The following is a 24,136-nucleotide window of genomic DNA, read 5'->3' as shown; positions in this document are numbered from 1 at the left end:
ACACTCACAATCATCGAAAACAAGGACAGCCTGAGAAACTGTAACCATCAAGAGGAGGCTAAGGACATAATAACTAAATGTAATGTGGTATCCTAGATGGATCCTGAAACAGAAAAAAGGAGATTAGGTAAAAACTAAGAAAATCTGGATATAGACTTTAGTTAATAATATGCATCAATATTTGTTCATTAATTATGACAAATGTCCCCATATTAATGTAAGATAGTAATTATAGGTGACACTGGGCTCAGAGCACATGGTCTCTCTCTCTACTGTTTCTGTAATTCTTCTGTAAACCTAAAACTATTCAAAAATTAAAAGTTTATTTAAAACAAAAATAAAATTGAAGAAATTCTTTACTTCTTAATTTGAACACATAATTACTGAGTATCTGTTCTATCAAAAGGTCCAATGCTAGAACCTATAGGTCAGTGGGTTTCACCCAAGCTGCACATTACAATCAGCTAAGGAGCTTTAAAAAAAATTCTGATGCCTGGGCCCTACCCTAGACCAATTATGTTAGAAATTACCCAGAGTAAAAACTAAGCTTTTATTCCCCCCACCACCAAAGCTCAGCAGGTAGTTCAAATGAACAAAGAGAGAGACTGAATGATCTAGTCATCTACTAAATATTTCACATACTAAACCTCACAAATCCCAAGGAATTCTTTTCCCATTATAGGTAACTAAAGCACACAGACTGTAAGTGAGTCATGTGTATAATTTTTTGTTTTGACAAGAACAAAACAAACTCTGCATTCCACTGTTTAACAAGTGTCTTAGTTATCTAGTGCTGCTGTAACAGAAATACCACAAACGGATGACTTTAACAAACAGAAGTCTATTCTCTCACAGTCTAGGAGGCTAGAAGCCTGAATTCAGGGTGCCAGTTCCAGGAGAAAGCTTTCTCTTTCTGTCAGCTCTGGGTGAAGGTCCTTGTCATCAGTCTTCCCCAGCAGAGGAGCTTCTCAGCACAGGGACCCCAAGAACAAAGGACGTGATATTCTCCTGTCTCTTGTTTCTTGGTGATATGAGGTCCCCTTGTTTCTCTGCTCACTTCTCTCTTTCATATCTCAAAAGAGACTGACTTTAGACACAACCTAATCTTGTAGATCGAGTCCTGCCTCATTAACATAACTGCCTCTAATTCTGCCTCACTAACATCATGTTGTTGTTAGGTGCCACTGAGTCGGTTCTGACTCTTAGAGATCCTACGTACAACAGAACAAAACACTGCCCGGTCCTGCACCATCCTCTCAATTGTTGCTATGCTTGAGCCCACTGTTGCAGCCACTGTGTCAATCCATCTGGTTGAGGGTCTTCCTCTTTTTTGCTGACCTTCTACTTTACCAAGTATGATGTCCTTCTCCAGGGACTGATCCCTCCTAATAACATGTCCAAAGAACATGAGGCATAGTCTTGTCGTCCTTGCTTCTAACTAGCACTCTGGCTGTACTTCTTCCAAAACACATTTGTTCGTTCTTTTGGCCGTCCATGGTATATTCAATATTCTTCACCAACACCATAATTTAAAGTGTCAATTGTTCTTCTTTCTTCACTGTCCAGCTTTCACATGCATATGAAGCCAATGAAAATACCAAGGCTTGGGTCAGGCACACCTTAGTCTTCAAGGTGACATCTTTGCTTTTTAACACTTTAAAGAGGTCTTTTGCAGCAGATTTGCCTAATGCAATGTGTCTTTTGATTTCTTGACTGCTGCTTCCATGGGCGTTGATTGTGGATCCAAGCAAAATGAAATCCTTGAGAACTTCAATCTTTTCTCTTTTTATCATGATGTTGCTTACTGGTCCAGTTGTGAGGATTTTTATTTCCTTTATGTTGAGGTGTAATCCATACTGAAGGCTGGGATCTTTGATCTTCATCAGTAAGTGCTCCAAGTCCTCTTCACTTTCAGCAAGTTTCACTTTTCGGCACTTTGGTCTTCATCAGTAAGTACTTCAAGGCCTCTTAACTTTCAGCAAGCAAGGCTGTGTCATCTGCATAACTCAGGTTGTTAAGGAGTCTTCTTCCAATCCTGATGCTGCGTTCTTCTTCATATAGTCCAGCTTCTCAGATTATTTGCTCAGCATACAGATTGAATAGGTATGGTGAAAGGATACAACCCTGACGCACACTTTCTTGACTTTAAACCACACAGTATCTCCTTGTTCTGTCTGAATGACTGCCTCTTGATCTATGTATAGAGTCCTCATGGGCACAATTAAGTGTCCTGGAATTCGCATTCTTCACAATGTTATCCATAATTTGTTATGATCCACAGAGTTGAATGCCTTTGCATAGTCAACAAAAATAGGTAAATGTTTTTTTGGTATTCTCTGCTTTCAGTCAGGTTTTCACTGGTTAATTCTTTTCAGAAGTAGACCGCCAGGTCCTTCTTCCTAGTCTGTCTTAGTCTGGAAGCTCAGCTGAAACCTGTCCGTCATGGGTGACCCTGCTGATATTTGAATACTGGTGGCACAGCTTCCAGCATCACAGCAACACGCAAGCCCCCACAGTATGATAAACTGACAAAGACACGTGTGGGGGTTAACATCATAGAGGCGGGATTTATGACACACAGAAAAATCACATCAGATGACAAAATGGTGGGCAATCACACAATCACTGGGAATCATGGCCTAGCCAAGTTGACACACATTTTGGGGGGATACAGTTTAATCCATAATAAGAAAATTTTTTGTAATCTCTTTTCAGAATAAGATATTTACAAAATATTTGGCAAATTTCAATATGTAGGTACTTTTAAAAAAGGAATACATCTTTCATTGGATAAGTTATTTTAAAATTTTATACTGCAGAGGTGATTCATTTAGACTTGATTTATATTGTTGGCAACAGTTATGAACACTCCTTGATAACAATAAATTGCTGTACTTTAAAGTTGTACTGAATAGAAAAAGCAATTCTGTTAACAGAAACTCTCTAAAAAGTGAACTTTTAAACGATTCAGGTATTTACAGTAAATATGAATATAGCTATGTTATTTTAGCAACTCACACTAAAGATTTGAGAATATCTTCTAATATCCAACGAATTCTTTCTTACTATGTGATACAGTTGACCCATCTCAGCACCAAATTTATATCACATGCTCAGAAATGTCAAAAAAGAAGATCTTTGTCATGTTTAGCAATGCTTAAACTAACACAAAAACCTTGATATTGGGATTAACCTGCTGTAGAAATCTCTGTTTGCAATTTGTTTAATTTTAAAAATCTGTACAATTACCTCAGCACCTATCAATTTGTCAAGATGTATTCTTATCAGACAAGTTTTTTCTGTAATAGGTATAAAAATCAAATTCATAAGGCACAATTTTCATCATGTTCCATACTTTTCTTGAATAAAAATATATTTAAAGAGGTTTCTTCATAATAGTTACTCAAGACACAGGTGTATAGTACTAAAAAATTTAAAAACAACACATCTTGAAATGGTTAACATATACTGTTTTATGCTCAAAAGCCACATTCAGAGTTGATGAAAATGTCAATTAATTTTAGCCCACTAAATTTTTCTCCACCGGGAGCCCTGGTGGCGTAGTGGTTAAGAGCTCAGCTGCTAACCAAAAGGTTGGCAGTTTCAATCCACCAGCAACTCCTTGGAAACCCTATGGGGCAGTTCTACTCTGTCCTGTAGGGTCACTACGAGTTGGAATCAACTCAACAGCAATGGGTTTTAGTAGTAAGCTGAATTATATAAAAGTAAATTAATTTGGAAAAATTTAAAGTTGACATTGATATAACCTATAAATTCTGTGGAAATTGCACTCAGAATGGAAAAAGTAGGATCCACGATGGGCCTAGGTATTAATACATTTGCATATAAGTATCTCTTATAACGCAGCAACTCAATATGGTGAATTTAATAGTTCTGGAATCTTGAATCGGGAAAAATTTGATTTACATTATATCAAGATTTAGCTTTATGGAATTTATCAGTGCTTCAATGTCTAACTGGCTCTGTGTCATATTACTTCAGTCACTGGATAACGACCTACCCAAATTCAGGAACAAAAATAGCTGCCATAAAGGGTACTACAGAATGTAGGTCATCTGGACTAAAAATAAATGCAGCAGCAAAATCTCCTGTTGTAGGCTGAATTGTGCACCCCCAAAAGATATGTTGAAGTCTTAACCCTTGATACCTGTGAATGTAACCTTATTTGGAAACAGGGTTGTTGCAGATGTAATTAGTTAAGATGAGGTCATTAGGGTATGCGCAATCCTATGTGACTAGTGTCGTATAAGAAGAGAAGAAGGGACACAGACACAGAGGGAAGATGGTCATGTGAAGACAGAGACAAAGAATGGAGTTATGCTGTCATAAGCCAAGGGATGCCCGGGGTACCACAAGCTGGAAAAGGGAAAGAAGGAATCTCCCCTAGAGGTTTTGGAGGGAGGATATCCCTGCCAATACCTTGATTTCAAACTTCTGTTGTTTAAGCTACCCAATTTCTGCTAATTTGTTATGGTAGCCCTAGGAAAGTAAGATGCTTGGCGACACAGACCTTTCACCATGCTGAAAAGACCCTGCATCTTTGAAAGAACTGAAAAGGATAAGGGAAAGAATGAGGCATAAATGTCAATTAAAACAAGTAGGACACCAAAATAGTTATCCAAAACCCTCTGCCATATCATAAAATACAACCAGTCCTAAGTATCATAACTAAGCAGGTATGGGCCAACTGAATCCCCCAAACTGCAATAAAAAACAACCAGCAAGTTTCATGAGCCAAAGGTAATCAAGATGAGTTGAGAATGAAAAGAATAAATAGAGGTTGCAGAGCAACAACTTTGCTTTACAGATATAGATATTAGGCAAGCACAGTATCAATTAGACAAGAGCTCATTATTCTACAATTGTTCTCATATGGTGAGGGGGGACGCAGTGAAGAGGACCCAAGATTGTAACTTTGCTCTAGCACCTAGAGAAATTATTTTGTAAAAGACTCAGTAGTTCAGAAAAAAGAGGCAGTGAAGAGGACCCAAGATTGTAACTTTGCTCTAGCACCTAGAGAAATTATTCTGTAAAAGACTCAGTAGTTCAGAAAAAAGAAATGTCCATTTATTTCTATTCTGATCAACTATTAATTTTGTATGAAAAACCAAAAACCAAATCCACTGCTGTCAAGTTGATTCTAACTCACAGCCACCCTATAGGACAGAGTAGAACTGCCCTCATAAGGTTTCTATGGAGTGGCTGATGGATATAACTGCTGACCTTTTGGTTATCAGCCAAACGGTTAACGATTGCGCAACCAGGGCACAGTATTTTTTTTTTTTTTTTTAATTTGGTATAGCTTGCCCTAATTGCTCTGATTTCTTGTAATGTTATCTTTAAGAAAATTTTCCTTCCCTGCTTGGATTACTTTGATTTATACTTGTACAGAATTAAACAGACTATAATTTTTCTTTGAATTGTGCTAATTTACAGGTACTGAAGGAGCTCTGGTGGTGCAGTGGTTAAGAGTTCGGCTGCTAACCATAAAGGTAGGCAGTTCGAATCCACCAGCCACTCCTTGGAAACCCTATGGGGCAGTTCACTCTGACCTATAGAGTTGCTATGAGTCGGAATCAACTCAACGGCAACGGGTTTTGGTTTTGGTGGAAGGTGTCCTGCAACCATTGAAAGAACTGTTTTATAGATGTATTTATAAATAGATCATATTAAACAGCATATTACAAACTCAGTATTTAAAATTATAATTACAGAACACTCAGGAAATGACAACAGGAGCTTCTATTAAAATTGAAGAGGGAACACGTGAGTTTATGCCTATCTCTCTCAAAGCTTTTCCAAAAATTATACTAAAGGCATAGAGAAAGGATAAACTCACAAAGACACAGAGCATGGAGAAGGAGATAACAACAAACACAAGACGTCAAAAATTCTAGAAGCTAGAAAGCTTCCAGAGATAAATACATAACTAGCAGCTAACTTAGCAGACCAAAGAAACACAAACCTTAAGTTTGCAAGGAGAGAAGTTACAAGAAGTAAACAAATTCAGGCCTCAGAGCAGTGGGCCTTAACATCTCATACAGAGAGGTTCATATATCAACTAGTCTACTCTTACACACAAAGCTTCTAGTAGACAATTTTAGTGCTTTTCTCAAACATTATCACTAGATGTTCGAAGAAAGCCCATGAAGTGAAAAGTCAGAGATATAAAGAAAACAGAGGTGATGCAGGGAGCAAACAAAATTCATAATGATACTGATAATAATAACGAGAAGGAGGATAGCTTAGAAATTTAACTATTTAGTAACAGGAAAAAAAAAAAAAACTAAAGGACTGGAAGATAAAACGGAGGAGACTGCTCAGAAACAACAAAGAGAAAACACAAAAAAGATAAAACTGAAAGACTAATCCGAGAGGTCCAATAAACAAATAAAAGGAGTTCCAGAGAGAAAAAAAATTATCAAGAAATAGCATAAATAACACTACACAGACTGAAGGGTATTTCCAGATTGAAAGGGCCAAAAGTCACTCTATACAATGAATGGAAAAAAACCTATTCCACGGCACATTATTGTGAAAGTTTTAAATAACAGGGAGAAAGTGAAGATCCAAAAAGCTTCCACATCACATTCATAGAATTAGGTATCAGAATGTCATCTATCTTCTCATCAGCATTACTGCTGAGCAAGGAAATGAAGCAAGGTCTTCAAAATTTCAATGGAACATTATTTCCTGAATTTACACTCAGTCAAACTTATTCAAGGGTAAAGGTAGAACAAAGACACGGGCAGATACATAAGGTTTGGGGGGAAAAAAACACTACTAATGTCAGGAAGCTACTAGGAGATATGGTCCATCAAAATAAGACAGTAAAACAAGAAAGAGAAAAAAAGATCCAGGAAACGGGATCAAATACAGAAGAGAGAAAAAGGAAATTCTAGGATGATACTGAAGGAAGTCTCAGATAACAGTTTGAGAATAAGTTCAGATTAGAGGAAAACAGAGGACTAGAAAAGGGATGGCCTACCCTAACACTAATCAATATGTTATGTTTGAACATACACAGAAGAGTTTACAGCTCCCACACAGAGTGTGGAATACAGACTTTGGGAACAAATTAGTGATAGATACATAGATAATTAACAATAACAATAAAAACTGAGAAAATTATTAGTTCCAGAAATCACAAAAAGGACAAACAAGTAATTACAATATATCATACAATATTTCTCTCTGAACAGTATTTATATAGTCATAACTATGTAAACACCGAATAAGGACTTTTTAAAACTGTTATTTAATTACATACGGAAAATAAGAAATAACAAGTAATTCTTTTAAAAGATTCCAATTTGTGGTCAATAACTGTATCTCAAATAGAAATGTTCCTTACTTAATCTATATTTACGTTTAACGAAATAAAGGAATGAGAATAAATAAATTTTCTTTACTGGTTTCCTTAATTAATATATATATATGTAAGTTAAAAGCTGGGTTTATAAAAATCTCTACCAACTCTTTCAAACACATTTAGCCATTTAAAATTTGTTTTAAAATACTAAGGAAATTTGAATATATATTGCTTGAAGTCTGATCAGTGACATTATTTTGGTGGCCATCATAGTAGTAAGACAGAAGCAGCAGCAACAACCAAAGAAACCAAAAACTAAACTAACAAAACAATAATAAAAGCAAAAAACCTGGCCACAATGTTATAACAGTAGCAGTAGTGGTTGTGAAAGTAGCAGAATTAACAAAAATGACAGATAAATTTTATTGAACATACTACGTGCAAGGCACTTGTTTTAAGTGCTTACATATATCTTTATTATATGCCCATAATAACTCTATGAGATATGGTCTATCACTATTGCCTTTATACAGATGATGAAATTGAAGCAGAGAAGTTAAGCAATTTGACCAAGGACATACAGTTATTGAGGAACAGAATAAGGGCTCAAGTCCATGCAGTCTGTCCTGCTCTCAGATAAATGCTACTTGACATTTAGCCAACTGGGTACATTAGAGGCTTCTGGACTGACTTGGGCTGTTTCTGGTGTTGTTCTCTTCTTTACCAAGTTCAAAGGGTCCTCAAGAGGTATACTGATTTGAAGCTCCCTATTAAACAGGGGAAAAGGGAAAGGAGGAAGGTTCTGAGAAAATGGTCACCTGGAAGCTATATCACCATCTGCAGAGGGGAGCAAATAAAACACGCTGGCATTTCTCCCTACACCCAAGCTAAGATTACTGCTTCACTGAATCCTGTTAACGGAGGATATACCATATCCCTCAGACATTAAGGATCATAGCCTGAAAAACTTAAGAGTTTGGACCATAAACAGGCCATCAGAAAATCCTCATTGTGTTTGCAAAGGTAAGAGCTCTAAAGCATAGTCTAAGGCCAACAGATAAAAAAAAATCTTTTCTTTGACTCAGTACTAAATTAACAAGAAGTAAAATGACAGCTTCCTTTAGATAAAATTGAAAATAAAGAGCCTAATAAATGCAAAAAAGAGAAAAAGCCTCATGTAAACATAACATTAAAAAAATCCCAATTTTTCTACAACTAATGTTTCATTTAATAAAAAATTCTTCTACATCTTTTTCTTAACACATTATTTTATTTAACACTCTGATCCAAATGGGAAATGTCTAAGGTCCAGTGACAGAATAATTCTCATAAACTTCTTATCAATCTTTTAATTTACTTTAAAAATGACTGATGACAATAGAGTAATCTATACCTTATCTGGAGCCCTGGTAGTGCAGTGGTTAAGAACTCGGCTGCTAACCAAAAAGTCAGCAGTTTGAATCCACGAGCCGCTCCTTGGAAACCCTATGGGGCAGTTCTGCTCTGTCCTATAGGGTCGCTATGAGTCAGAATCAATTCGACATCAACGGGGCATACCTTACCTTATAAACTCAATGCATTAATATCACGCATTCTGCTCATAGCTAATAGTCCAATGTATCATGTGTTGAGTGTTTGCTTTGTTGTTTTGTTTAAAAATAACAAGCAGTAATCCTCATGCTGTACGAATATTTAAGTACAGGCATACCTCGAAGATACTATGGGTTCAGTTCCAGACCGCTGCAATAAAGTGAATATCGCAATAAAGCAGGTCACACAAATTTTTGGTTTCCCAGTGCACATAAAAGTTATGTTTACACTATACTATAGTCTATTAAGTGTACAATAGCATTATGTCTAAAAAAATAACAATATACATACCTTAATTAAAAAATATTTTATTGCTGAAAAATGCTAACCATCACCTGAGCCTTCCGCAAGTTGTAATCTTTTTGCTGGTAGAGGGTCTTGCCTCAATGTTGATGGCTGCTGACTGAACAAGGTGATGACCGCTGAAGGCTGGGGTGGCTGTGTCTTAAAATAAGACAACAGTGGAGTATGCCACATCATCTGACTGTTCCTTTCACAAAAGATTTCTCTGTAGCATGCAATGCTGTTTGATAGCATTTTACTCACGGCAGAACTTCTTTCAAAATTGGAGTCAATCCTCTCAAACCTGACACTGCTTTACCAACTAAGTTTCTGTAATATTCTAAATCCTTTGTTGTCATTTCAATAATGTTCACAGCTTCTTCACCAGGAGCAGATTCCATCTCAAGAAACCACTTTCTTTGCTCATCCATAAGAAGCAACTCCTCATCCATTAAAGTTTTAGCATGAGACCGCAGCAATTTAGTCACAGTTTCAGACTCCACTTCTAATTCTAGTTCTCTTCCTATTTCTACCACATCTGCAATTACTTCCTCCACTGAAGTCTTGAACTCCTCAAAGTCATCCATGAGGGTTGGAATCAACTTCTTCCCAACTCCTGTTAAAGTTGATATTTTAACCTCCTCCCATGAATCACGAATGTTCTTAATGGCAATTAAAATGGTGAATCCTTTCCAGAAGGTTTTCAATTTACTTTGCCCAGATCCATCAAAGGAATCACTATCTATGGCAGCTATAGCCTTACAAAATGTACTTCTTAAATAATATGACTTGAAAGTCAAAATTACTCCTTGATCTATGGGCTGCAGAATGGATGTTGTGTTAGCAGGCATGAAAACAACACTAATCTCCTTGTACGTCGCCATCAGAGTTTCTGGGTGACCAGGTGCATTGTCAATAAGCAATAATATTTTGAAAGGAATCTTTTTTCTGAGCAGTTGGTCTCAACAGTGGGCTTAAAATATTCAGGAAACCATGTTGTAAACAGATGTGCTGTCATCCAGGCTTTGTTGTTCTATTTATAGAGCACAGGCAGAGCAGATTTAGCATATTCTTACGGGTCCTAGGATTTTCGGAACAGTGAATGAGCACTGGCTTCAACTTAAAGTAACCAGCTGCATTAGCCCCTAACAAGAGAGTCAGCCTGTCCTTTGAAGCCAGGCATTGACTTCTCCCCTATAGCTCTGAAAGTCCTAGATGGCATTTTCTTCCAGTCTAAGGCTGTTTTCATCTACATTGAAAATCTGTTGTTTAGTGTATCCACCTTCATCAATTATCTTAGTTAGGTCTTCTGGATAACTTGCTGCAGCTTCTACATCAGCACCTGCTGCTTCACCTTGCACTTTTATGTTATGGAGGCAGCTTCTTTCCTTAAACCTCATGAACCAACCCTCTGCTAGCTTCAAACTTTTCTTCGGCAGCTTCCTTACCTCTCAGCCTTCATAGAATTGAAGAAGAGTTAGGGCCTTGCTCTGGTTTAGGCTTTGGCTTAAGGGAAAGTTGTGGCTGGTTTGATCTTCTATCCAGACCACTAAAACTTTCTCCATATCAGCAACAGGGATTTTTGCTTTCTTATCATTTGTGTGTTCACTGGAGTAGCACTTTTAATTTCCTTCAAGAATTTTTCCTTTGCATTCATAACTTCGCTAACTGGCATAAGAGGCCTAGATTTTCGCCTATCTTGGCTATCGACATGCCTTCCTCACTAAGCTTAATCACTGCTAGCTTTTGATTTAAAGTGAGAGACGTGTGACTCTTCCTTTCACTTGAACACTTAAGAGGTCACTGTAGGGTTATTAATTGGCCTAATTTTAATACCGTTGTGTCTCAGGCAATAGGGAGGCCCAAGGAGAGGGAGAGAGACTGGGGAATGGCAGGTCAGTGGGGCAGTCAGAACACACATAACATTTATTAAGTTCGCCTTCCTATATGGGTGCAGTTTGTGGCGCCCCCAAACAATTATAATAGTAATGTCAAAGATCACTAATCAAGGCTCACCATAACATATAATAGTAATGAAGAAGCTTGAAATATTGTGAGAATTACCAAAATGTAAAACAGGGACACTAAGTGAGCACATGCTGTTGGAAAAATGGGGCTGACAGACTTGCACAACACAGGATTGCCACAAATCTTCAATTCGTAAAAAAAAAAAAACCACAGTATCTACAAGGTGCAATAAAACAAGGTATGTCTACAATTACTCAAGTGCCTGTATATTTCAATAAATCATACCAGCAAACTTAAAACTAGTCTTAAAAATGATTAATTCAAGAAAACATATGAGAATGCATATTGTTTGTCGTATAATTAACAAATTACCAAATACATGCTTACATCTTGAATGCTACAAATAAATTAGTATAATCTATGAGAACAAGTCCTGTATGCCTACAATTTATATAGGCAACCTATATCAAACATGTTGACTTAGTCAAAAAATAAATGTAAAATGTGTAAATATTTGACTTTTATGAAAAAAATGTCACCTTAATGATATGATTTGACCTTCTACTGCACATCAAGAGATGTGTAGATATATGAGAAATTAGCTATTTTACTTTAAAATTGTATGCGTAATTTAATTTTAAGTAATTTGCAAGGGAATTCCAAAGGAATGAACAGTGTAAAGACAAACTCCATATCTATGTAAGATTTTGAGACTTCGATGTGAATAAATGTTCCTGAGAGAACATGACAGATTAAATAATTTGCTGAAAATGAATGGTAATGTAAAAATATACTTTTACTGTAGGAGGACTTCAGATCCATTCTACATATTTCGTTGCTCTTATAAATGCTTGTAAATACACATATACGCATATATGTATACAAACACACACAAGTAAATATTTTATTTTCGGGGCAATAACTGACAAAATTATCTCAAGATGGAAGCTACTGCCTGAGAACATAATTTAAAGCAAAACATGTGTAGACTGTTTAAAAGAGTGACTTTGCCAAGACTTTTAATTTTTTTCTTAATATTTCAGTTAAAAATGACAACTTCCTCCTTGTTCTCTTTGTCTCTTAGATCATCTATTTTGTGACAAGCTGGCTGCCATGCTGTGAAGACTCTCAAGCAGCACTATGGAGCCCCCATGCAAGGAACTGAGGAAGCAAGTCTACAGTCATATGAGTGAGCTATCTTAGAAGTAGACCCTCCAGCTGTCATCAAACCTTCAGATGACTGCAGCTCCGACAAAGACCATGACTGATAACGCATGAGAGACTCTAAGCCAGAATCATCCAACTATGCTAATCCTGAAGCCCTGATCCACAAATACCTTGAGATATAAATGTGTGTTGTTTTAGGCTAAGTTTTGGGGTACATGGTATTTAAAAGTCCCGAGTAAGGAAAGGTCTTTGTCATGTTAAAAAAAAAAAAAAATCTGAAAGAAGATCAACGCAGCTGGAGTACGGTGAAGGAGAGGAAAATAGTGAGAAAGGAATCATCAAAGTGGCAGAAAGTAACCAAAAGGACTGTATCAAGGTCTTAAAAATTAGTGAAAACTAAGGGTAATCAGCAGTTCCCTATTCATCTAAAAAATGGAAACCAGCCTATAATTAAGTATAGGAAGATAAGAACAAAGCAAAAAGAATCACCTGCCCACTGACAGCTAACTAAAGGCAATTCACTAGCCCAGCACTAATAAGAAGTTTCGCATAAATCCTGTCAAAGCACAGAAAAGGCAGATGGGTACCATCGCAGAAGGGCAAAGACTAGACTTTTCTGAGACTATAACCTTTTCAGAAATGGTGTAACTCTGATAAGCCAATGTTGCTCATTTTTTAGAAGTACTAATAAATATTTGATTGGCAAGTGAGCATAAGGTACTAATGAGGGAGCATGGAAGCTTAAAAGTGAAAAATCCAGTTTCATTCTTGGTTCCTCACTAGTTTTGTGAACTTTGGTAAATCACTTCTCTCCTAATTTTATTCAATTGCAAAATGGGATAATAATATTATACATGACCAATCTTACTTAAAGATCAAATGGAATAATACATGACAGCGTTTTTGAAACTATAAAATGCTATACAGAAGTTAATTTGAGAGAAATTTGAAACTAAATATATCAATCATCACACAGGAACCCAGCATGGGAACTATAAAATCTCTTGAGACAAGTACCAAGGTCTCTACATCATTCCATATCACCTATTAATTTTTGTGGAATTAATGTACAATCACCAACTTATGAAAACAGTAAATGGAACAAACTGGTTTAATATGCTAAATCTTTGTCTATCCCTTCTCTAGTAACCCCTCTTCTAATGTGGCACTCTTTATCTACAGCACAGTTGGTGACAGGTTAAAAGAAAGTTCCAGAAGATATGATACACAATTGACCACATTCAAGACAACATTTATTCAACAATCACATGAATATCAACTAGATACCAGGCGCTGTGCAAGCCTATTATATCAACCTTACATTTCACTAATCACTAATTCTTATGACATCAGAAAAGGACAGGAACATTTAATGCAAACAAAACAGATTCTAAGATTTAATTAACAAACATACCTCACTATGTAATAAAGTAGCAAGTCCTATTAATATATTTCAAGAAACAAAACAAAATCATAGAAAAATGATTTAGAAGGAAAAAACTCAATTTCTTGAGAATAATTACAAACCGAATTTTCTTCCTCCTCTTCTAGTTCTCGCTGCTGTTCTTCATGTCTTTTAGCTTTGATCTCCATAGCTTCTGTGATCAGGTCTCTTAAAATTGACACGGGTTTTGCATTCTTGATAAAATGATGCTACAAAAGTAAAAGTTAATGGTATATAAATTCAAGAGACGTCTCTGAATTATATAAAACAGATGTTAAGACAACATATAAACGCTAATCAGGATCAAAGGCTTCAACAACCATTTTTTTCATCTAGAATTAAAATTATAAGTTGAGAAAACAGAATATATCAGATGCTTTTGAACTAAAGATTCTGCTTTTGGATTTACTTGTTTTTTTAAAAAATCATGAAAGCACACTGACAAAAATACAACCCTATAACTAACAAAAATACAATACCCTTAAAAATATAATTGTCTAAAGAAGTATAGCTTAGGAAGAAATTGAAAAAAAAAAAAAGGAAAGGAAAACAGACTAGGGGTTACATTACATGTAAAAATAAACTTATTTTCGTATTTAGTAACGGAATTGAATTAATCTTAACAAGATGACAGCGAAAATCAGTGGTCAACAGGAGGGCAACTATTAGTTCTTTTAGATATTTTCTATTTTACTGTCTTGAATAATTTAATCTTATCCAATGGAGAAATTTAAAATCAGCAAAAAAAAAAAAAAACTTTTTCAGAAAATAAATATTGCCTCATTTCTAAACTATATATCAAATAACTTTTAATTTCTTTTTTATTCTGCCCGGATCTAACTAAAATACCTAAGTTCTCTACAATTCTGATAAGCAGAAGGAAAACCACCAGAACAGACCTAGGTTTGTTAACCGATTTTTTTGAGGGAAAGAAGGTAGTAGAGAGAGGCATAATTTGGGATACCAAAACCAAACCCATTGCCGTCGAGTTGACTCTGACTCATAGCAACCCTATAGGACAGAGTAGAACTGCCCCACAGGGTCTCTAAGGAGCAGCTGGTGGAAACTGCCGATCTTTTGGTTAGCGGCCAAGCTCTTAACCACTGCACCACCAGTGCTCCATAATGTGGGATAGATTACCTTATTTTGAGGCAGGCAATCCAACTTTAAAATGTAATTTTCATAATTATTTGTCAATAGATAATGTCAAGTGAAAGCTACGTAGGTTATTTTAATATAGATATACAGCACAAAAATATTCTCAAAGACAAAATGATTCTAGTGCTAAAGAAGAAATTACAGACATTTGGAAGAGGCTTTAAAATGGTGAATATATCATTTATAAAAACTTTGAGTAAGAATTGTACCAGATTAAGAAATAACAGGATTGACTGCAAAGAACCAATAAATTGTTTCATATTACGGATTCATCTGTAGATAAATTAAGTTCTATTAAACATATCTGTGGTACAGACTCCTAGTCATCTGCTAAAACAGAGTTGTGGCTGGGCATATGGCTGCCCAGCTAGATACTATATTTCTCAGCCTCCTTTTCAGCTGGGTGTGACAATGTGCCTAAGTTTTCACCGGTGAAACATGAGTGCAAATAATATGTTCTACTTCCCTGTCTGGGACTTAACACATTGAGTGTGCACACCTCCATGATCTCTTCCCTTTCTTCTAAGCTGAAAATCAGAAGTACCTGTGACACGGCTTCAACTAGAAAGACAAGAATAGCACCCTGGAGGATAGCAGAGCAACAAGAAGGAGGGAATCCCAGTCCTACACTGAAAAAACTTTTGAGAAACACTGGTAGAAAGGTCACAAAAAGAAATCATTGAAGATATGTTCTTTGCCCTTAAGGAATTTACCATCTAGAATAAGAATATAAGAGACACATGCAAAAATTACAATGTAACATACAAGTTACATTCATGATGGTTTAGCACAGCCTAAATGATTAAGAGCCAAGAGATGTAAAAGTAGTGTAAGAATGAGTGAGGTAATCACAGATGGCTTATACAAAAGAGACCATTTTAAGGAGGAGGAACAATGTGAACAATATTAACAAAGACACTACTGTTAGGAGATGGTAGGAAAATCTGCCTAGCAAAAGCAAAAACACCATTTACAGGAATGGTGTTCGACGAGGTTAGATACAGGCAACAGTGGGCAAAAAGGATAAATTGTTCAGATGTGATGCCATCTAAAAAAAGCCACTTTAATTATATAAACAAGAGAATAATGTAAATAAAAGAATGTATTTGATAGTATGAGCTTGCAGCAGAGTTTAGAAATGAAATAAAGTGGGGAAAAACTGTACCGTATTTTTTCACAAATAACGCGCGCACATAAATAACGTGTCCAATCTTAAAACATGCAGCATAGCTCACTTAGAAAAATAGTGAGAGAGGTGTGCATGGTTGAGGGCATTGCACAGTTGGCAAAAAACATATAACGCGCACGTTATTTGCATAACAATATGGTAATAATCCAAGTGTAAATTACTGAGAACCTGGGTTAAAAAGCAGCCGCCAAAATAGAGAGAGAAGAGTGAATTTGATGGAAGAACTTAAGAACTGATTATATGTTAATAGAAGAGGGAGGAGATCAACAATGCAAAACTGGGGAACCAAGAGAATTGCATCTCTTTTAAACAGTACAGAAATCTCAAACTGTATTATACTTTGTTATCTTCTCAGGGATAATTATGAGACACCCCTCCAAGCTACTGGTTTATCTTCAAGAACTGCAAATGTACCCATTAGGTTTATCCAGTCTACTGAAAGCTTGCTTTTGCGTAGTTTGCTGTAAACTGACTACAGTGTTATGATACCATTAATCTACAAACTTAAACTTTCTTAATCTCAAGATCTCATTACGTCTGATTTCATCTGTACTTACATCTTCTCTATGTAACTGCTACAGCCATGATTCTGGCCAACAAAGAGAAACTAGCTCGTGAAGTCAAAACAGTAGATAAAGAACAAGACCAAATTATTTTAGCATTCTTCACAGTAAGAAGAGGTTTCATCAGCAACATTGCCTTATTTTTTAAAAAATATATTTTTAAAGACTTTTTAAAAGTAGTAGATGATAACATTAAAACAACAAAGCAACATAAAAAATGCGGAAAAACAAGTTGGAAAAGTAAAGCATGACAACTGTGATAAAAATGTTAATGTCACCAATTATATACCAATTTAAATAAATGAGTTGAATTCCTATTTATTAAATAGTATTTTAATACTAAAAGAAGAAGGTTTACTTAGTTCACAAAATAAGATAAATTCAACTACATGCATTCCACATGAGACATATTTAAATTCAACTCATGTTTCTATAAGAGAGATTACTGAAACCAAAGAACTTGAGTTGAAAGTTGAAGGGAAGTAATGAAATATTAGTCAAACATAAAAAGATACAAAGCATAGCAACACTGAAAAAAAGCAGAATTAACAGCAAAAAATAGTAAATGAAGAAAGTCATTCAACATTATTAAAGGACATACAAAGTAAAAATACTACAGCTATAAACATGATACATCAATATAACATTATGAGTTGGAACTGACTTGACAGCAACGGGTTTCTTACATGTAACAAAAATTATACACTATAAGAAGTTGATCTAAATAAGTAAGACATGGGAGATTTTGATATTCCTTTTTCAGACAGAATGCTCCTTAGAAGCAAGGATGGCAAGACTTCATCTCACGTACTTTGGAAATGTTACCAGGAAGGACCAGTCCCTGGAGAAGGACATCATACTTGGTAAAGTAGAGGGTCAGTGAAAAAGAGGAAGACCCTCAACGAGATGGACTGACACAGTGGCTGCAACAATGGGCTCAAACACAGCAATGATTATGAGGATGGCACAGGACTGGGCAGTGTTTCGTGCTATGAGTTGCTATGAGTCAGAATCAGCTCGACAGCACCTAACAACAACAAGAAGAAACAAAATCAGCAAAAACTAAAGAAAAAAAAGAAAAAATAGTAAAACAAAACAGACTGCCCAGAAGCAGAACATTAAGAGGCAAAAGAAATTTGTCTATCATGAGGATAGCATTTCCATCATCAGTAAGAAAAAACAAACTAAACCTGAGGGAGAAAATTAAACGAGATCCTTACCACAGACATCAAAATAAACTCCAGATAGATTAAGGAGTTAAATACTAAAAAAATAGAAATATGAAAGAACTAGAAGGTATTCCTGAAGAATATTTATATATTTAATTCAATGTCATAAAACCAAAAGTGGGGAGGGGAGCGGGATTTGAAGATGTGCAACTTAAAAATGTATGAAGAGCAAAAACCCATAAGCAAACATAAAAAATGTATTTGTAACACATTTATGTCAGACAAGAGGCTGATTAAATGAAGAGTTTTTAAAAGCTTATCAATAAGAAAAACATGAACACACCAAATTCTAAAAGGCAATAAAGTTTCACTATTTCTAAATGCATCTGAAGTAAAACCTAAAGACTGTAGGATTTCTTAAGGCACTGGACCTAGTGAAAAGATAGAAATTACCCAAAAATTAACCTACTGTAGTCATAATCATGTATTTTAAAAATTAAACTTTGTGAAAAGTTCATTCTTTTAAAATCTGAACTATTTCCCCTTAAATTTTGTTCATGTTCTGAATTACAATTTCTGAACTGACAGAGTTTAAATGAATGAAGATTTATGCAAAAAAATCTCAAAGAACAGAAGAGTTTACAGTGAACTGAAGAGGACTTCCACTTCTCGAAAGACAGCATAGCCATACTTTTCCCTGTATCACCCCACTAAGTACACCTGAAACCCTGGGCATTATGTATAAAAAATATATAACAAACTCTGAAAAGTGGAAAGAAGGCAGACAGGTAGGGAACACAGGACCCAAGGAAGGACACAGCTTTGAGTTCTGTGGCTTTTCTTTTTGCTTCATATATTCCAGAGTGGTACTGAAGAAGCTGGCAACCTAGAAACATCAATAGGCATAGAGGAAAAAAAAAAGCCGCTACAGAAGTCTTCTCTCTCAAGCCAGAGGATCAGGAAAGAGGCAGTATAGGAAGACAGAAAACTTTTAAACTATAACCACTTACTCCAGTCAAACACCACAGAAAATACTACAGTCCCAGGTCTACCAGCAAAGGTTGAGTGGAGAACCTATACTTCCACCTTCTTCAGGCTTTAAAGGGGTGACCAACACTTCTAGTGAGGTGGTGTTAAAGAGTGCCGAGCTGGAGCATTTATCCCTACCAGGAAGTAACAAGGAACTAGTCCCCTACCGGCAAGAGGACGGTGTCAGTGAAGACCACATGGGATCCTAGACTTACACCCCTACTGGGCAGTAACAAGTTGCCCTACCCTCCCTGTTGGGTGGTAGAAGAGGAGGCCTGGTGTAGAGTCAAGACTTTCATCACCACCTAGTTATGACAAGGTCACTCCCCACAGTGCCAAAGGAAGCACTGAACTCTAACCCTTGTATACTAGTAATGAGAAGCCCCACCCCTACCCTGGATCAAAGGAGAGCATGTGGGAAATCTGGACTTCCATCCATATCTAACAGTAACAAGTTGGTACCCATCTTCCCCTCTCTGGAACAGTGTGAGAGGAGATCTGATATAGCAAAAGATTTAAATTATATCCAGAGTCTCATTACACAATACCCAAAATATCCAGGCTTCAACTGAAAATCACTCATACCAAGAACCAGGAAAATATCAACTTAAATGGAACAAGACAATCAACAGATACAAACATCAATATGACACAGATGTTAGAATTAGCTGACAAATATTTGAAAGCATCCATTAAAAAAAAAAATGTTTCAATGAGCAATTACAAACATGCTTGTAAAAAGATAAAAAATTAGAAAGTCTCAGCAAAGAAACAGAAAATATAAAAAAGAAAAAAATGGAAAGTATAAAACTGAAAAATACAATGATCAAATTAAAAAATGAAATCAATGGGCTCAATAGCAGAATATATGGGAGAGAGGAAAGAACAGTGACCTGAAAGACAGAGCAACAAAAATTATACAATCTGAACAGAGAGAAAAGAGATTAAAAAAAGAAAGAAAGAAAGAAATGGGAGATGTGAGGCCAAGATGGCGGAGTAGTCAGACACTTCCTGTGGTCCCTCTTACAATAAAGACCTCAAAACACAAGTAAATCCATTATATATGACAATCTAGAAGCCCTGAACATCTAAGGCAAAGTTGAGGAATCGGACTGAGAGGCAGGGTGAGGGAGTGACAGTTCGGAAGCAGCAAGGAGTTGCCAGACCTGACCCAGCGGGAGCCAGCGCCCTTCAGGCTGGACCGGCTCACATGCGTGGTGAGGTGAACAGTGGTGCTCGGGAGGTGTTTCCCATATTGGGAAAGACCTAGAGGCAGAGAGTCTACTCAGCCATCCAGAACCAGTGAAAAGCAGTGCTCAGTTGGCAAAAGATAAGTACTTGTATCTGTCCTACAGTGTGGATCAAAAAACACCCTCTTCAGGAAAACCCTGTCTCCCATTTACCTCCCCGCTCCCCGCTCTTCCCTGAGTCAAGGGCTAGCTTCAGTGATTGCTGAGTCCCCTGGGCCAGAAGTAGGACCCATCACACACCCTGAGTCATTCTGGCATTGGAAAGGGAATAAATTAGACAGGGAAAAAATAATCTGACAGCTCCCCTAAGCTAGGATCTGAGGAGAGGCACTGTTCCTTTGCCTAGGCACAGGCATAAGAGGTCCACGGACTTTAAATGCCTTTCACCCCTGAAAAGACATGTGTGGGCCCATTTCAACAGCATAGGCCCCCATTACCACAGTACAACACGGTATATACCTAAAGTCTAACTTCAACAGTTTCAGCGATATGGTGAAGTGGCAGGTTCGTGACATTTGACACTGCTCTGACCATTAACCAGCGTGCTCACCTACACACATCAGGGGCTTGAAGACTGGTGGCTCCACCCACCCCACCTACTCACCTGCAACAGGGGTCCAAGAATAAGTGGTTACCTCCAGTCCTTACAGCCAACAGCAGTGGGTGCTCACAGACCAGCTGCAAAACCCACCCAACTACGTGCTCTATGGAACAGGGACATGCTTTCGTCCCAGACACTCAGGGGCAGCCATCAGCCCCCAGTCTCGATCAGCGTGTGACCCCCTACTGCAGCCAGATACCTGTGTCTACACCAATCACCCATGACTTTCTATGTAGGTGAGAGCCTGCACCACACACTTGGTGACAGACTACCTGGACACCTGAGCTAAATTCATACAAGAAAAGTAAACAGGAGTGTGGGGCCAAGATGGTGGAGTAGTCAGACACTTCTGGTGTTCCCTCTTACAACAAAGACCCAAAAAAACAAGTGAATCAATTATATATGACAATCTAGGAGCCCTGAACATCAACGGCAAAGTTGAGGAACCAGACTGAGTTGCAGTGGAAGGGAGATATGGTTCGGAAGCAGCGAGGGGTTGCCAGACCTGACCCAAAGAGAGCCTGAGCCCTTCATTCCAGATCAGCTGAGGGGTGAGTGGTGAGGTGGCAAGCAGGAGCACTCGGAAGGCGATTTCCAAAGAGGGAGAGACCCAGCAGGAGAGAGTCTACTCAACCATCCAGAAACAGTGAGAAGCAGCCTTCAACTGGTGAAAGGTAAGTACTTGTATCTGTCCTACTGCGTGGATCAAAAACAACCCCTTTAGGGAAAAACTCCTCTCCCATTTACCTCCTTGCTCCCAGCTCTGCACTGGGTCCCGGACCGGGTTCAGCAATTGCTGAGTCCCTTGGGCTGGAAGTAGGACCCGTCATGTGCCCTAAGCCATTCTCCCGGCCTTGGAGACTGAACAAATTAACAAACAAGGCTAAAAATAATCTGCCGGCTCCCCTAAGCCAGGAACTCAGGGTAGGCATAGCTCCTTTGCCTAGGCACAGGCATAAGGGATCCACAGACTTTGAGTGCCTTTTCCCCTGCAAAGACTTCGGTGGGCCCATTTCAACAGCGTAGGCCCTCATTACCATAGCACAACAGGATATATACCTGAGTCTAACTTCAACTCTTTCCGCTGTGAAGTGGCTGGTTCGTAACATTTGACACTGCTCCACCCATTAAGCAGGGTCTTCACCTACCCACATCAGAGGCCTGAGGAATGGTGACTCCACCCATGCCACCTAGCCACCTGCTACAGGGTCCCAAGAATAAGAGATGCCCCCTAGTCCTTACAGCCAACAGCAACGGGTGCTCATATTCTGGCTGCAAAACCCACCCATCTACATGCTCTCGGGAACAGGGACACGCTTTCTTCCTGGACACTCGGTGGCTGTTGGCCCCCTACCTTGCTCAGCCTGTGTCCCCCTGCTATAGCCGGATGCCTGCGCCTACACCAATCACCCATCCTTGTCTAGAAGTATAGGTGAGAGCCTGCACACACACTTGGTGGCCGATTACCTGGACACCTGAGCTGAACCCATACAGGAGGAGGAGGCAGACTCCTGAGCTCACATACTTAGTGGCAGGTCTGGACACCTGGAGGCAGGACATTGGAGCTTCAAGGGTGCTGGTGAATGGGCTAGCTCACATGAGCAGCCTAATTGGGCATATCAAAACAAAACAAAACAAGAAGCGAGGACACAGTAAGGAAACATAAAATAAATAAATATAATAACTTATTGATGTCTCGGAGACAACAGGTAATATCAAATCACATAAAGAGGCAGTCCATGATGGCTTCAGCAAGCGCCCAAAATAAAGATTCTAGAAATTTTCCAGAGGAAGAAAATTTCTTGGAATTACTGGAGGCAGAATAGAAAAGATTAATATACACAAGTCTTCAAGACATCAGGAAGGAAATTAAGCAAAATGCAGAACACACAATAGAAGAACTTGAAAAGATTAGAGAAGAGCATAATGACAAATTTAACAGGCTGCAAGAATCCATAGAGAGACAGCAATCAGAAATTCATAAGATTAACAATAAAATTTCAGGATTAGACAACTCAACAGAAAGTCATAGGAGCAGAATTGAGGCAACGGAAGTCACAATTAGTGAGACTGAAGATAAAGCACTTGACACTAACTTATCTGAGGAAAAATCAGATAAAAGGATTTAAAAAACTGAAGAAACCCTAGAATCATGTGGGATTTTATCAAGAGGAATAACCTACGAATGACTGGAGTACCAGAACGGGGTGGGGGTGCGGGGTAACAGAAAATGCAGAGAGAATTGTTGAAGATTTGTTGGCAGATAACTTCTCTGATATCATGAAAGATGACAAGATATCTATCCAAGAAGCTCATCAAAACTCACATAAGGTAGATCCCAAAAGAAAGTCACCAAGACATATTATAATCAAACTTTCCAAAACCAAACATAGAGAAAATTTTAAGAGCAGCTAGGGATAAACAAAAATCATATACAAAGGAAAGTCAATACGACTAAGCTCAGACTACTCAGCACAAACCATGCACGCAAAAAGGCAATGGGATGACATATATAAAGGCTTGAAGGAAAAAAAATGCCAGGCAAGAATTCTATATCCAGCAAAACTGTCTCTCAAATATGATGGCGAAATTAGGGCATTTCCAGATAAACAGAAGTTTAGGGAATTTGCAAAAACCAAACCAAAATTACAAGAAACACTAAAGGGAGTGCTCTGGTTAGAAAATCGATAACATCATATAAACAACCCAAGACTAGAAAACAGGACAGAGCAAACAGATATTAACCCAGATACGGAAGTCACAAAAATAAATGAAAGCTAAAACACTGAAAAATAGGGAAACAGGTGTCAATACGTAAAAGTTGACAACATTAAAACAAAAAAGAGGGATTTTAAAAACATAGACATAGATTTTTCATATGGAGAGGAAGTCAAGGTGATATAAAGAAATAAAAGACTGGTATAAACTCAGAAAAATACGGGTAAATATTACGGTAACCACTAAGGAAACTAACAATCCTATACGTCAAAATAAAAAACTAGAAAAATATAAAGACTCAGCAAATACAAAATCAACAACAATGAAAAACATAAAAAGAAAATACATAAAGAAAAATGATTCAGCACAGAAAATTAAGTGGAACAAAGAAACTGTCAACAACACACAAAAAAAACATCAAAATGACAGTACTACACTCATACCTGTCATTAATTACGCTGAATGTAAATGGACTAAACGCACCAATAAAGAGACAGAGAGTAGAAGATTGGATAAAAAAACACAATCCATCTATATGCTGCCTACAAGAGACACACCTTAGACTTAAAGACACAAACAAACTAAAACTCAAAGGATGGAAAAAAACATATCAAGCAAACAACACTCAAAAAAAGAGCACGAGTGGCAATATTAATCTCTGACAAAATAGACTTT

General features: G+C 37.4%; 1 protein-coding gene across 1 annotated transcript in view; it reads right to left on the bottom strand.

The window, feature by feature from the left end:
- STK3 (serine/threonine kinase 3) overlaps positions 1–24,136 on the bottom strand; it is a 295,337-nt gene that overhangs the window by 104,624 nt on the left and 166,577 nt on the right. The window contains exon 8 of the mRNA XM_023725914.1: positions 13,868–13,993. Within this exon, the coding sequence (XP_023581682.1) occupies positions 13,868–13,993 (126 nt within the window). The remainder of the gene's footprint in view (positions 1–13,867; positions 13,994–24,136) is intronic.

The sequence above is a fragment of the Trichechus manatus genome, unplaced genomic scaffold (assembly GCF_000243295.1).
Source record: "Trichechus manatus latirostris isolate Lorelei unplaced genomic scaffold, TriManLat1.0 scaffold00009, whole genome shotgun sequence".
In the NCBI taxonomy this organism is placed as follows: Eukaryota; Metazoa; Chordata; class Mammalia; order Sirenia; family Trichechidae; genus Trichechus; species Trichechus manatus.
Note: the sequence above shows the minus strand (reverse complement) of the source record. Positions and strands in the feature narration are given on the sequence as shown.